Source organism: Pogoniulus pusillus, chromosome 27 (assembly GCF_015220805.1).
Source record: "Pogoniulus pusillus isolate bPogPus1 chromosome 27, bPogPus1.pri, whole genome shotgun sequence".
NCBI classification, from domain to species: Eukaryota; Metazoa; Chordata; class Aves; order Piciformes; family Lybiidae; genus Pogoniulus; species Pogoniulus pusillus.
The window spans coordinates 3,954,576-3,969,098 of record NC_087290.1 but is presented as its reverse complement, the minus strand read 5'-3'; the positions used below and the strand labels follow the sequence as shown (position 1 = coordinate 3,969,098).

General features: G+C 57.3%; 1 protein-coding gene across 1 annotated transcript; it reads left to right on the top strand.

Moving 5' to 3' along the window:
* The first annotated feature begins 420 nt into the window (after positions 1 to 420).
* On the top strand, positions 421 to 8,076 carry CCDC183 (coiled-coil domain containing 183). Its single transcript, XM_064166759.1, has 14 exons — positions 421 to 487; positions 813 to 934; positions 1,066 to 1,223; positions 1,889 to 2,072; positions 2,203 to 2,307; positions 2,483 to 2,605; positions 3,218 to 3,404; positions 3,609 to 3,709; positions 3,984 to 4,144; positions 5,236 to 5,241; positions 5,352 to 5,511; positions 5,656 to 5,781; positions 6,856 to 6,952; positions 7,462 to 8,076. Exons 1-14 carry the CDS (start codon positions 421 to 423, stop codon positions 7,695 to 7,697), a joined length of 1,833 nt encoding a protein of 610 aa, XP_064022829.1. The 3' UTR covers positions 7,698 to 8,076.
* Positions 8,077 to 14,523: the final 6,447 nt, after the last annotated feature.

Sequence of the window (14,523 nt, the reverse complement as noted above, 5' to 3'; positions counted from 1 at the left end):
CTACTGACCCTGCAACTGTCCTCACCCTGTTTTTGGTGGGCCTTGGAGACTTGCTAAGGCAGGGAGGGTTCCAAGCGCCGTAGCCATGGTGATAGGAAACGCATCTGGGATCCCAGCTGCCCTCCCTGCCTTGGGCTACCTCAGAGAGCTCCATAACTGCTTACTCATTAATCTGCTCCCTGCAGAAGTGGAGGGGAAGGAGCTTTGGCAAGCAATGGTCAAGTGGGAGGCCACCATCAAGTAGGGGTTGGATGGCATGAAGTAGTTGGAGGTACCACGGCAACAGTTCTGCTCATCTGTGGTCACAGCTTGGTGACATCACTGGGCAGCTGAGCCAGGATGTCTCCACTGGGCAGGGGAGCCACCATGGCTGCCCCTCACACAGCCAGGCTGGAGGACCAAAGCAGGAGCACCAGCACCATGCAGGGACAGAAGGAGAACCTCAGCCAGCGCGTCCAGGAGCTGTGTGCCATCATGGCCTTGCAAGGTGCTGTCCCTTTGGTTCCATGGGGATCATCTAGGACGAGTGGCTGGCTTTTGGTCCCTCCATTGTCCTGCCTGGTGCCAACAGTGCCTTAATTGTGCCAGAGGAGGGTTAGGTGGGAGATAAGGAATGGTTTCTTTGCTACAAGAGTGGTCAGGGATTGGCACAGGCTGCCCGTGGAGGTGGTGGAGGTGTTCAAGAAACCTGTGGATGTCGCCCCTGGGGACAGGGTTTAATGGCCATGATGGTGTTGGGTTGGGGGTTGGACTGGATGATCTTAGAAGGCTTTTCCAGTTCTGTGATTCTGTGGTTCTTTAACGTCCTCCAGAGCAAGGCAGGAAATTTTTCACACGATGGTGTGAGGAAAAACTCAGTCAGAACAGAGAGCTGCTCCCTGGCCTGCGGGAGGTGATGCAGGAGGACATGCAAGCCCTGGACATTGTCCAGAAGGTACCAGCAGGTCCTATCTGCTCTACCCCTGCCTGGTGCTGGCTTCTCTGCTGGGCCTCTCCCAGGAGCAGGCAGCATGGGGCGCCCACGGGATGCGGCCAGCCCCACAGCTCAGGTTTTCCTGCCCGCAGTTGGAGAGAGCCCTCTCCTGCCCACAACGCAAGAAGCTCGCCGTCGCTGAGGTCTGTGCAGCACGGGAGCACTCGGACATGGCTTTCACCAGCAGGACAGCAGAGGTAGTGACAGGCAGCATCTGGAGGGCACAGGCTGCCCGCAGAGTCCTGGTGTTGTGGGGATGCTTGGAAGAGCTGTGCATGGTGTGGGACTGGGACCAGGACCAGGTGCTCGCATAAGGATACCACTGGGCGGATGCAGGAAGGCACAAAGTGCTCCTGCGTGGTCCCATGGGTCCCTTTCCACCATGGGACCCATCTGTGCAGGTCCTCCTCTAGGTCACTGAGCAGAGCTCCTGGCTGTCCCACTCTGCACGTCCCCAGGGCTGGCTGCATCCCTGTGGTGTCCAATTGCACCCCTTGCAGAGAGAAGCTGTCTCTGCCCTTCACTGTCTGTCCCAAGGTTATGTCCTGGTTAGGAGCCCGTGGAGATGCAGGCGCTGGCCCCGCAGAGCTGCCTTTGCCCGGGGGCAGGGACAGAGCAGTGCCAGTGCTGTGCGCCAGCCCCCACAGCTGGGGCACAGATCGATGTTATTGACACCCAGCCCTGGCTCTGCCTTCTGCAGAGTCCCCAAGCCCAACCCACCACTGCTACCAGCAGATGCTCACCTTTGCCTTACCCCAACCACCCACCCAGAGCAAAGCTCCCCCAGACCAGGTCCTAGCAGGGAGTGATGATGTCCTGGAGCCATGTCCCAGCGTCCCCAGTTCTACCTTGGCGGGGGGGGGGGGGAGGGAAGTTTTCCAAGCAGGAATTCCTTCTTCTGGGCCCTGCCTCCAGCCTGCTGAACTTGTCCATGCAGGCAGCCCAGGAGGAGCTTCAGGCTGAGCTCCATGACCAGGTGAAGATGTGCGACCTGCTGCTGTCCCAGGTGAGGCAGCGGAGCCAGGTGCGGGATGCGCTGCAGAGGTGGCTGCAGCAGCTGCAGGGCGCTGAGCTGGATGACAACCAGCACCAGGTGCAGGTACACAAGACCCCTTCCTGGGGTGGACAGCACCAAGGAGGGGCTTTAACCCAACCCCTGCACCCCCTGGGTGGGCTCTGGCCTTGGCACATGGGGTGGGCCCATGCTGTGCCCCCCATCTCTGCCCCAGGTGATTCGCCAGGTGGAGAATGACATTGAGAAGATGCTGGTGAAAGGCAGGGCTGGGGAGAAGGTGACCACCCTCTACCTGGGGGTGTGGGACGTCCTCAGAAAGGTGAGTTCCCCCCCCTCTGTCTCATCATCCCACACGACATCCCTTCCCAAAGGTTGTGCTTGTGGAATGCCCTCCTGGACCAGTCAGGTTCTCCTGCTCCACCCCACACCCTGCAACAATATGGGGTACCCCCGAGGCTTGGGGAGGTGACCTGCTGTGGCTCCCTGTGTCCCAGGAGCTGGCCCACCTGCCTAGCCACCTGGACCTCCTGTGTGGGATGGCCAAGCTGTACCATGGGGAGCTGGAATTCATGGAGTTAATGGCCTTTGACACCCTCAGAACCACTCATATAACCAAGGTGAGATGATCTGAGCCAGCTTAGGGCCCTTTGCCACCCTCCAGAGCCCACGAGTGGGCACCACGCACCTGAACCAATGAGTCTTCCTGCAGCAAAGAGCAAAAGAGACCGAGCAAGGCTTGCCCACAGCACCCAGGTGCCTCCATAACTCCTCCTGAGGCTCTCGTGGGGCAGCCAGGGTGAAGGCATCGTGCTCCATCACCCAGCCCTCGCTGTGTGGTTTCCTTGCCATCCTGCTCAGACAGGGAGGGGGGAGGATGATTATTGAAGATGGCCTTCCCAGAAGCTCAGCAGACTCACAAAGGCCCATCCTAGCCTTAGCAACCCCACAGGACAAGGGCTGATGCTTTGAAACTAAATTCAGACTAGATATGAAGACATTTTACACACTGAGGGTGGTGAGACCCTGGCCCAGGTTGCCCACAGAGGTGGGAGCTGGCCTCATCCCTGGAACCATTCCAGGGCCAGGTTGTTTGGGGCTGTGAGCAGCCTGCTCTAGGTGAGGATGTCCCTGCTGAGTGCAGGGGGGTTGGACTGGATGAGCTGCAAAGGTCCTTTCCAGCCCAAACCATTGTGGGATTCTGAGGTTCTCTTTTCTCTGACGTGCTCCAGGAGGACATGGCCAAGGTGCAAGCTCAGTTCCTCAAGGAGAGAGAGCTCAGGTTCCACTCCCTGGCCTCTGAGAAGGTTCCCATTGACAGAGCCTGGCTGAAGGAAGCAAGGGAAAGGATGGCGGTGAGTGGGGGCATGGCACGGGCAGGGCTGAGGGGCAGGGGGCAGTGCCAAGCCTCCCATGGAGGTGGGGGCACTGCAGGGTCAGCTCCCCCCCGGTGCCAGCACTTCAGAGGGTGACCATGACCATGCTTGCAGCGCTCCAGGTATGACCTCACCATGGACTTACATCACGAGCCACGGGCGGGTGAGTGTCTGGTGGGGTGCAGGGGGGTGCAGGAATGGGGCACAGCCGCAGATGGCTTTGCCTGATGCTTCCCTCCCACCTCAGATGCTGACACAAAAGCCACCAGGATGCAGACGGAGTACGAGGCCTGGGTGACACAGGAGGTGGAGAGGGCCAAGGCTGTGGTGCAGTGCTCCTGCCTCTGGGTAATGCCAAAACCATCTCCTGGGCCCCCCAGGGCTGCTCAAGCCCCGGGGGACTGAGACCTCTGCTCACATTGTTTCACCGGGGCATTATCTGCTCTCCTCTGCCCCTGGAACTCCCCAAAGCCCCTCTTGTGTGGGCAGGGATGGAGCTGCTCTTCTCCATAATGTGAGCTTGCAGTGGTCCATGGTGCAGAAAGCTCCTCGAGGCTATGGCCCAGATCCTGTACCCTGCAGGAGTGCCATGGGCTGAGTCCTTGTGCTCTCCCCTGGCCAGGACATCCCCAGCAGGCTCCTGGCACAGCAGAAGTCCTCGGTGGACCTGGAGCAGTTCATCAAGGGGTGCAAGGAGAAGAAGCAGGAGCTGAAGGAGACACTGAAGGAGCTGGAGCTGAAGCTGGCAGAGCTGAAGTTTGGCCAGCCCCCCAACACAACCAGGTGCTGCTGGTCTCAGGACAGTCACGTCAACAGGGTCACCATCTCAGGGTCCCAGTGGATGGGAGGTTGCCCATCAGCCAGCAATGTGCTCCTGTGGCCAAGAAAGCCAATGCCAATCTGGGCTGTGTTAGAAGGGCTGTGGTTAGTAGGTCAAGGGAGGTTCTCCTCCCCCTCTACTCTGCCCTGCTGAGGCTGCATCTGGAGTACTGTGTCCAGTTCTGGGCCCCTCAGTTCAAGAAAGACCTCAGGAAACTGCTTGAGAGAGTCCAGTGCAGAGCCAAGAGGATGATTAAGGCAGGGGAACTTGTTCCTTATGAAGAAAGACTGAGGGAGCTGGGGCTTGGAGCTTGGAGGAGAGGAGCCTGAGGGGTGACCTCATTCATGTTCACAAAGAAGTGCAGGGTGAGTGCCAGGAGGCTGGAGCCAGGCTCTGCTGGGTGATGCCCAATGCCAGCACAAGGGGCAATGGTGGAGAGAGTGATTGGCATTGGAATGGGCTGCCCAGGGAGGTGGTGGAGTTGCTGTGCCTGGAGGTGTTGAAGCCAAGCCTGGCTGGGGCACTTAGTGCCATGGTCTGGTTGATTGGCCAGGGCTGGGTGCTAGGTTGGGCTGGCTGAGCTTGGAGCTCTCTTCCAGCCTGCTTGATTCTGTGATTCTAAGCTGAGGCATAGGAAGTTTTACATAAACATGAGGAGGAATTTCTTCCCTGTGAGGGTGCCAGAAGCCTGGCACAGGCTGCCCAGGGGGGTTGTGGAGTCTCCCTCTCTGGAGCTAGTCAAACCCTACCTGGAAGTGTTCCTGTGTGATCTGCCCTAGGAGATCCTGCTGTGGCAGGGGGGTTGGACTGGCTGAGCTTTGGAGGTCTCTTCCAGCCCCTGACATTCTGTGGTCCTGATCTTTAGGCAGGACAAGTGTGCATCATAGCTGTCCCAGCAGGGCATCCCTCTCTCCATCCCACTTGCATCCACCTCTGACTTCTGCACCAGGAGGTTTCCTGAGCAGAATGTTCTTCTAAAGCCCAGCCTGTGTCAGCAGGAGAGCTCTTGCTCCTTACCTGGCATGGGAAGTGGTGCCAGCAGCATGGAGCTGAGTTGCAGGCAGCCTCTCTGCTCTGCAGTGGGTGGAGGGGGGCAGCCTGGGTGGCTTTTGCAACAGCTCTGGAGCGTCTCTGGCGCAGCTGAGTGGATGTGAGTGTGGTTGGCTTCAGGAAGCTGGAAGAGGAGGTGAGGATGAACCTGCAGAGGGAAGAGGCTCGTCTGGAGCAGTTGCAAGCCCAGATGCTGATGAACCAGGAGCTCCTGCTCGAGTATGAAAATGGCATCAACTACCTCACCGCCCGCCTGCGTGGCATCGCCGTGCCCAACCAGGTACCCGCAGGGCGCTGGAGTGAGCATGGCCCCAGCTGGTACTTGGTGGTGCACAGGTGCAGCATGGTGACATTTGGTGCAGCCACCATCACCCCCAGTGACTCATTTTCCCTACCAAGGCTGTGCCTCTCCTTCTCACTCCAGGATGATTCAGCCAAGGCCGTGGCGGTGGAGGAGAAGCTGCAGCACTGCCAGCAGAAGCTGCAGTACCTGCTGCAGAGGGTGGCAGACCTACCCCCCCACACTCACAGCCCTGAGGAGGACAATGAGGTGTGTGGAGGTTCCATCTATGGAGCCCTGCAGAGGGACCTGCACAGGCTGCATGGGTGGGCAGAAGCCAAGGGGATGAGATTGAACAAGGCCAAGTGCAGGGTTCTACACTTTGGCCACAGCAACCCCAAGCAGTGCTACAGGCTGGGGCCAGAGTGGCTGAGAGCAGCCAGGCAGAGAGGGAGCTGGGGGTGCTGGCAGAGAGGAGCTGAAGAGGAGGCAGCAGTGCCCAGGTGGGCAGCAGAGCCAATGGCATCCTGGGCTGGCTCAGGAGCAGTGTGGGCAGCAGGACAAGGGAGGTTCTTGTGCCCCTGTGCTCAGCACTGCTCAGGCCACACCTTGAGTGCTGTGTCCAGTTCTGGGCTCCTCCATTGCAGAGAGCTGTTGAGGTGCTGGAAGGTGTTTGGAGAAGGGCAGCAAGGCTGGGGAGGGGCCTGGAGCACAGCCCTGTGAGGAGAGGCTGAGGGGGCTGGGGGTGTGCAGCCTGCAGCAGAGGAGGCTCAGGGCAGAGCTCATTGCTGCCTGCAGCTGCCTGCAGGGAGGCTGTAGCCAGGTGGGGTTGGGCTCTGCTGCCAGGCAAGCAGCAACAGAAGAAGGGGACACAGCCTGGAGCTGTGCCAGGGCAGGTCTAGGCTGGATGTTGTTAGGAAGTTCCTGTCAGAGAGAGTGATTGGCATTGGAATGGGCTGCCCAGGGAGGTGGTGGAGTCTGTGTGGCTGGAGGTGTTGAAGCCAAGCCTGGCTTGGGGCACTGAGTGCCATGGTCTGGTTGGTTGGTTGGGGCTGGGTGCTAGGTTGGGCTGGCTGAGCTTGGAGCTCTCTTCCAACCTGCTTGATTCTATGATTCTATGATCCCTGCTCTGGTCTTTGAGAACCTTCATGGAGCTCTCCTGGATAGCTCATCTGAAGCTGTTCCCTTAGCTGGGGTGACAGAGGTGGCCCCAGAGAAGAACCATGGAGCAGCTCAGCCCTGGGTGGCACTGGGCACTGCAGGGTGTTCTCTCTGAGGGCACAACAAAGTGGGGCTGCAGCACTCAGCTCCCCTTCAGCTGTTGACCCAGGTTGTCCTTCTCAGACATTTGCAAAGGTCAGGAATCTGTTGGAGAAAACAACCACAAACGATCCACGGAATCTGAAGATCTCCTTGAAGGAGGCAGTCAGCAGCATCCAGGGTAGGATGTCCCACAGTGACTGTCCCAGCTCCTGCCCACTGCCACTCCTGGACCTGTCTCTCACTGTCCAAGCAGCCCCCAAGCCGTGAATCACCTCCAGACCTTGGGGCTGACTTTGTCCTTCTCCAGGCACGGGCAGTGGGTTTAGGTGGGAATGTGGGAGAGCGAAGGCAGCTGGTGGGGTGTTGAATGCTGAACCACAGCAGGCACAAGGAGAGGTGCCAGAGAGCAAGGAGGGAGGGAGCCTCATCTCCCAAATCACCTGGTTGTGATAACAACCTGGCTCTGCCTGTGGCCTCCTCCTGTTTGATGCTCTTGCTGGAGACCATGAGCTGTTGGCAGCTTGCCACCTGGTTTTGAGCAGCTGGGAGCTGTACCCACCACAGTGTAGCTCCAGACCTTTATGGGAAGCCCCAGCAGTGCTGAAGAGGAGCCACAGCATCACCAGATCCTCCAAACCACCTGGGAGGGGGGTGTGGAGGAGACAGTTAGCAGTGCCTGTGCCCAAGGGTTTGCCACAAGGTCTGTGGGATGCCACTGGCCCTCCAAGCTGTGCTTTCTCTTCATGGGCACAAGGGCACCACAGAGGTGGTTCCACAGACCCTGCCAAGCTTGCTCCTCTCCACTCTCTTCTCCAGACTTTACTTTTGCTGACAAAGGCCATGGCCTTGTCCCCACCCGGGAATACATCAAGAAGCAGGGGCTGCAACTGATTGAGAGGAAGAAGAAGAGTGCCAAGAAGTAGCAGTTGCTCCAGGAGGACTTTGGGCCACCTTGGACCAGCCATTGTACCTTTTTTTTCCCAGCAGGTTTAATAGATCAGATCTTGTTCCTTCCTCCTAAGCCTCTGTTAAAGCTGGAATGGGAGGTTCTAGGTCACTGCTGTCAAGCAGAAGGTGCTGAGGTGGGTTTGGAGGCAGCTCCATCTCCCTGCCCCTCAGCCAGCTGCTCTCCCTGCCCAGGTGGTGCTGGGCTGGCTGGGGTCAGCTTTCCCAGCCAGGGCAAAACTGAAGGCAGGGTGATTTTCTCATCCTTGTTCCTGTGGGACCAACACCTTCCTGGGACCTCTGCCCCTCCAGGCCATTCTGGGACTCCCATGGCATCTGTCTGAGGCAGCAGTGGGGAAATGTGGGGCATGGGCTGAGACCTCTATGGGTAACAGGCCTCTGGGTGGGTGGCTTTGTGTCCATGTGTGGAAGCAGAAGGGCAGACCCTGTCTTGGAAAGGGAGAGCCACATCTGAGGTGAAGGTCCTGAGGCTGTCTGACCTGTCTGTGGACCTTTCATGCCTTGTCCCTCCCCTGGTCCCTGCACATGCTTTGTGCAACTCAGAACCCGGAGCTCAGAACATCAGGGGGTAGCTTCAGGCTGCAGGAAGGTCCCTGGAGATAAGGTCTAATCCAATGTGACCAAGGACAGCAGAGCCTTTGGGTCCAGGATGGGATCCCAGCCCTGCTGATGGAGCACCCACACACAACCATGGAGGCCACATTGCCCTCTGCCTTTGAGTCCAGGGTGGGATCCCAGCCCTGCTGATGGGGCACCCACACACAGCCATGGAGGCCACATTGCCTTCTGCCTTTGTGTCCAGGATAGGATCCCAGCCCTGCTGATGGAGCACCCACACACAGCCATGGAGGCCACATTGCCTTCTGCCTTTGTGTCCAGGATAGGATCCCAGCCCTGCTGATGGAGCACCCACACACAGCCATGGAGGCCACATTGCCTTCTGCCTTTGAGTCCAGGGTGGGATCCCAGCCCTGCTGATGGAGCACCCACACCAGACCATGAGGCCACATTGCCTTCTGCCTTTGTGTCCAGGATAGGATCCCAGCCCTGCTGATGGAGCACCCATACACAACCATGGAGGCCACATTGCCTTCTGCCTTTGGGTCCAGGATGGGATCCCAGCCCTGCTGATGGAGCACCCATACACAACCATGGAGGCCACATTGCCTTCTGCCTTTGAGTCCAGGGTGGGATCCCAGCCCTGCTGATGGAGCACCCACACACAGCCATGGAGGACACATTGCCTTCTGCCTTTGGGTCCAGGATAGGATCCCAGCCCTGCTGATGGAGCACCCACACCTGATCATGGAGGCCACATTGCCTTCTGCCTTTGGGTCCAGGATGGGATCCCAGCCCTGCTGATGGAGCACCCACACACAGCCATGGAGGCCACATTGCCTTCTGCCTTTGGGTCCAGGATAGGATCCCAGCCCTGCTGATGGAGCACCCACACACAACCATGGAGGCCACATTGCCTTCTGCCTTTGAGTCCAGGGTGGGATCCCAGCCCTGCTGATGGAGCACCCACACCTGACCATGGAGGCCACATTGCCTTCTCTACATGGTGCTGCTTCTACAAGTAGAACCAACACTGAGGGCTTCTGCTAGGGACCTGTAGTCCTTGCTGGAGACCCAGGAGAGACTCTCACCCACTGCCATGGGATGACAGCAGCATCAGCCCAAGCTTTCACTGTCATTTCTACTCAGCCTCTGTCCTTCATGTGCCACAACACCTGTGGCACCATCACTGGAGGACAGGAACAACTGGTTCTGCCAAGCCTCTCAGCAGCCTGGCAGGTCACACCAAATGCTCTTGGTGGGCTTTGTGTGACTGCAGGAATGGGGATGACACTGCCAAAAATACAGCACAACCTGGGCTGTTAGAAGGAAGCTCCAGGAACAGTGTAACGTGCAGGGAACACAGCTAATGGAGCTTCCAGGCCTCTAGCCAGACAGGTGGCCTTGTCTGCAGCCCCAAGGAGGCTCTGCAGAAGGAGCTGAAGCCCTGCAGAAGGACCTGGCCAGGCTGGCTGGCTGGGTCGAGGCCATCTGTATCAGATTCAACAGTGCCAGGTGCTGAGTCCTGCCCTTGGGTCACAGCAACCCTGTGAACAGTCCAGACTTGGGCAGAGTGGCTCAGCAGAGAAGGACCTGGGGGTGCTGGTCAACAGGAGGCTGAAGGTGAGCCAGTGTGTGCCCAGGTGGCCAAGAAGGCCAGCAGCATCCTGGCCTGGTTCAGCAGTGGTGTGGCCAGCAGGAGCAGGGCAGGGGGTGTGCAGTGCTAGGCACTGGTGGGGCCACACCTCAAACACTGGGTTTAGTTTAGGGCTCCTCACTCCAAGAGGACACTGAGGTGCTGAAGCAGGTCCAGAGAAGGGCAATGAAGCTGGGGAAGGGTCTGGAGAACAGGGCCAGCTGAGGGAGCTGGGGGTGTTTAGCCTGGTGAAGAGGAGGCTGAGGGGAAGACCTTCATCTCTCTACAGCTCCATGAGAGGAGGTTGGAACCAGCTGGGGGTTGGTCTCTTCCCCCTAGTAACAAGTGGCAGGCTGAGGAATGGTCTCAAGCTGCCCCAGGAGAAGTTTAGGTTGGACCACAGAGAGGAATTCTCCAGCAAAAGGGTTGTCAAACACTAGGAGATGACTTAGGGAGTGTGGATGTTTCCCTCAAGTGGCTTAGGAGCAGCAGCAGCAGCTGCAGGCTGTGTCTGTTAGACAACAGCCACCACCGCACTGAGTCAATAGGAGCGGCTGGAACCCAGCTGATAACACAGAGAGCCTCCAGCTGCATACACAGAGCTACCTGGGGTGTGGTTTCCTCTGGTGATGTCCTCAGGACGTTCCGAAGGCCTTCCCTTCCTCTCCGGGTGATGCAGAAACCAGCGCACAGCCTCGGGGAGCTGAGAAACACATCCCCAGCAGCGGCAGCACCAAAGCCAGCCCCCAGCCTCTGCTCGGTGTCCTGCTTCTGATGGCCTGAAGGAGGAGAAGGGGAGGAGAAGGGAAGAAAAGAGAGAATGAGAAAGAGAAGCTGGGGGGGGGGGGGGGGGGGAGAAAGAGAGAAAAGGAGAGACAGAAAAGGGGAGAAAGAGAAAGAGAAAGAAAAAGAGGGAGAAAGAGAAAGGGAGAAAAAGAAAGAGAGAAAGAGATAGAGAAAGAGGAAGAGAGAAAGAGAGAAAGAGAAGGAGAGAAAGGGGGAGAAAGAAAAAGAGAGAAAGGGAAAAAGAGGAAGAGGGAGAAAGAAAGAGGAAGAGAGAGAGAGAAAGAGGAAGAGAGAAAGAGGGAGAAAGAAAAAGAGAGAAAGAGGGAGAAAGAAAAAGAGAGAAAGATAAAAAGAGAAAGGGAGAAAGAGAAAAGGAGAAAAGGAGAGAAAGAGAGAGAAAGAAAAAGGGAGAAAGAGAAAAAGAGAAAGAGGGAGAAAGAGAAAGGGAGAAAAAGAGAGAGCAAAAGAGAGAGAGAAAGAGAGAAAAAGAGAGAGAGAAAGGGAGAAAAAGAGAGAGAGAAAGGGAGAAAAAGAGAAAGAGAAAGAGAGAAAGAGAGAAAGAGAGAAAGAGGAGGAGATAAAGGGGGAGAAAGAAAAAGAGAGAAAGGGAAAAAAGAGGAAGAGAGGGAGAGAGAGAGGAAGAGAGAAAGAGAGAAAGAGGAAGAGAGAAAGAAAAAGAGAGAAAGAGGGAGAAAGAAAAAGAGAGAAAGATAAAAAGAGAAAGGGACAAAGAGAAAAGGAGAAAAGGAGAGAAAGAGAGAAAGAAAAAGGGAGAAAGAGAAAAAGAGAAAGAGGGAGAAAGAGAAAGGGAGAAAAAGAGAGAGCAAAAGAGAGAGAGAAAGGGAGAAAAAGAGAAAGAGAAAGGGAGAAAAAGAGAAAGAGAAAGGGAGAAAAAGAGAAAGAGAAAGGGAGAAAGAGAAAGAGAATGAGAAAGAGAAAGAGAAAGAGAAAGAGAAAGAGAAAGAGAAAGAGAAAGAGAAAGAGAAAGAGAAAGAGAAAGAGAGAGAAAACGAGAGAGAGAGGGAGAAGAAGGCATCATTCTGTGGCTGGCAGAAACGAAGGATGCCTTTTCAGAGCAGGGTGGTGATGCTTTGTCTCTTGTGCTCTTCCCTGATACGCAGAGGAGCAAAGTGAGGCACCGGAAAGCTTCTGGGCAGATCTCCCTGAAGCTCTTTGGGGCCGAAGTGTTCCTTCTCTTCCTTCAGTCTCTACTAGAAGGTAGGTGGTGAAGAGCAGAGCCAACCTCCCTCAGCTGCACACAGGGTCCCCATCCTTTGGCTGCAGGCTCTTGGTCTGTTCTTTCCACTGTGGCTATGAGGAACAGAGAAGCCACAGAACATGTTGCAGGCTTCCCTTTGCCAGAGCTGGCTGGAGAAGCTGCTCTGTGGCCCCATTTGCAAGCTGCAAGCTAATCTGGGGCTATTTCAGCTGCTCTAAAGGAGGGGAAGAGCAACAGCACACAGTAGCAGAGAGCTTTCAGGTCTGCTGAACGCATCCAGCCGTGAGCAGAGGACACAAAGGCTCCCTGCTCCATCATGTGCCCTGGCTGAATGCGTTCAGACAGGGCATCCTGAATCCTCATCAGATGTGCCAGGCCAGGAGAAGATGTGGCACCCTGCCAGGCCAGGAGAGGATGTGGCACTCTGCCAGGCAGCAGCTCACAGCCACACAGTGTCAGGGTGCAATCGGCCTGACTGCTGCTGCCAGGGCCAGAGCTGGGAGAGGCGGCAGGGAAAATGGATGTGACAAGTGGTGGAGAGCTGTGAGAGAGAGTGAGGAGAGACCAGGCACAGTGCCTTGGCTTCTGGATTAAAATAACCTCAGGCCCAACCATGGGGGCCCCAGGAAGGCAGCAGCAGGTTGAAGAGCAGCCCAGCAGCATCCAGGCATCCTCCTGCCAAGGCAACCCCTGGGTCAGGCAGGACCTCACTGCTTGGAGCAACCTGCAATGGGCAGAGGAGCTGCATGGGACATGGCAGGGCACTGTCCTCACCACAAGGACTGTAGGGCAGGACAACCATGCAGGATGTTCTGCACTTCGGCCACAACAACCCCAGGCAGCACTACAGGCTGGGGCCAGAGTGGCTGAGAGCAGCCAGGCAGAGAGGGAGCTGGGGGTGCTGGGAGAGAGGAGCTGCAGAGGAGGCAGCAGTGCCCAGGTGGGCAGCAGAGCCAATGGCATCCTGGGCTGGCTCAGGAGCAGTGTGGGCAGCAGGACAAGGGAGGTTCTTGTGCCCCTGTGCTCAGCACTGCTCAGGCCACACCTGGAGTGCTGTGTCCAGTTCTGGGCTCCTCAGTTCAAGAGAGATGTTGAGGTGCTGGAAGGTGTTTGGAGAAGGGCAGCAAGGCTGGGGAGGGGCCTGGAGCACAGCCCTGTGAGGAGAGGCTGAGGGAGCTGGGGGGGTGCAGCTTGGAGAGGAGAGGGCTTCAGGGGAACCTTAGAGCTGCCTGCCAGTGCCTGAAGGGATCCTACAGGAAGGCTGCAGAGGGACCTTTCCTGAGGGTGTCTAGAGACAGGAGAAGGGGGAATGTGTTGCAGCTGAGGCAGAGCAGGCTTAGACTGGAGCTGAGGAAGAAGTTCTTATGAGACTCTGGAATGGATTGCCCAGAGAGGCTGTGGCTGCCTCCTCCATTGGGGTGTTCAAGGCCAGGTTGGGTGAGCCCTGGAGCCACCAAGTCTAGTTGAGAGATGTCCCTGCCCATGGCAGGCTGCAGCTGGTCTGTGAGACCCCTTCCAACGGGACCTGTTCTCTGGTTCCACCAAACAGAGGGAGGGGAGCTAAGGGCTGACACCAGTTGGGCTCTCATTCGGGCGCAGCCACAGGGGTGGGGGATGCACAGCCTAGGGAAGAAGGAGAAGAGAAACTTGCTTTTTTCTGCCCTGCCAATCCCACATTTCCCTCCCCTGCAGTGCCTGCCAACATCTCCACGGGAGATGCAGCAGTGATTGCTTCAGGCAGCACCAGGGAGAGACCCAAAATAGGCCAGCAGAGAGCCTGCGCCGGAGCCTTCGCCGCACGGAAATGCCTCTGCCCTGCGAGGCTTGCAGGGGCTTTGGGCCTCTTCAGTTCTAAAGATGCCATCAGAATCGCAGGGGATGAAGCACAGTGAGGGCTAGGTGCAGACTGGGATCAGCACCACAGCCTCAGCCCTGGGTTTTATCCTCCAGGCGAAAGGGGAACCAGGCTAAATCGGCCAGTCCGGGGCTCAGGCAAGAGGTTCTGTTGGCTGGGCTGGAAGAAGGAGGTGCAGGCAGAGTCACCAGCGTGGAGATTGGTCTTGGAGCAGTGGGAGCTGTGAGGGTAGGGGGCAGGAGGAGGGAGGTTTGTGGATCCAAGCCTTTGGGGTGAGAGCTGCTTCCAACCTGAGGAAGCGCAGAGCTTTGCCGTCTCCCTCTCGGTGCTGAGGGTTAATGCTCATGGTGGTGGTACCAGGAGGCTGAGAACCTCTGCTGGCATCAGGAGACAGGGGTGGGCCTCAGCATCTTGCCCAAATGGAGAGGCTGAGGGAGCTGGGGGTGTGCAGCCTGCAGAAGAGGAGGCTCAGGGCAGAGCTCATTGCTGCCTGCAGCTGCCTGCAGGGAGGCTGTAGCCAGGTGGGGTTGGGCTCTGCTGCCAGACAGCCAACAACAGAAGAAGGAGACACAGCCTGGAGCTGTGCCAGGGCAGGTCTAGGCTGGATGTTGTTAGGAAGTTCCTGGCAGAGAGAGTGATTGGCATTGGAATGGGCTGCCCATGGAGGTGGTGGAGTCTGTGTGGCTGGAGGTGTTCAGGCAGATCCTGGCTGGGGCACTTAGTGCCATG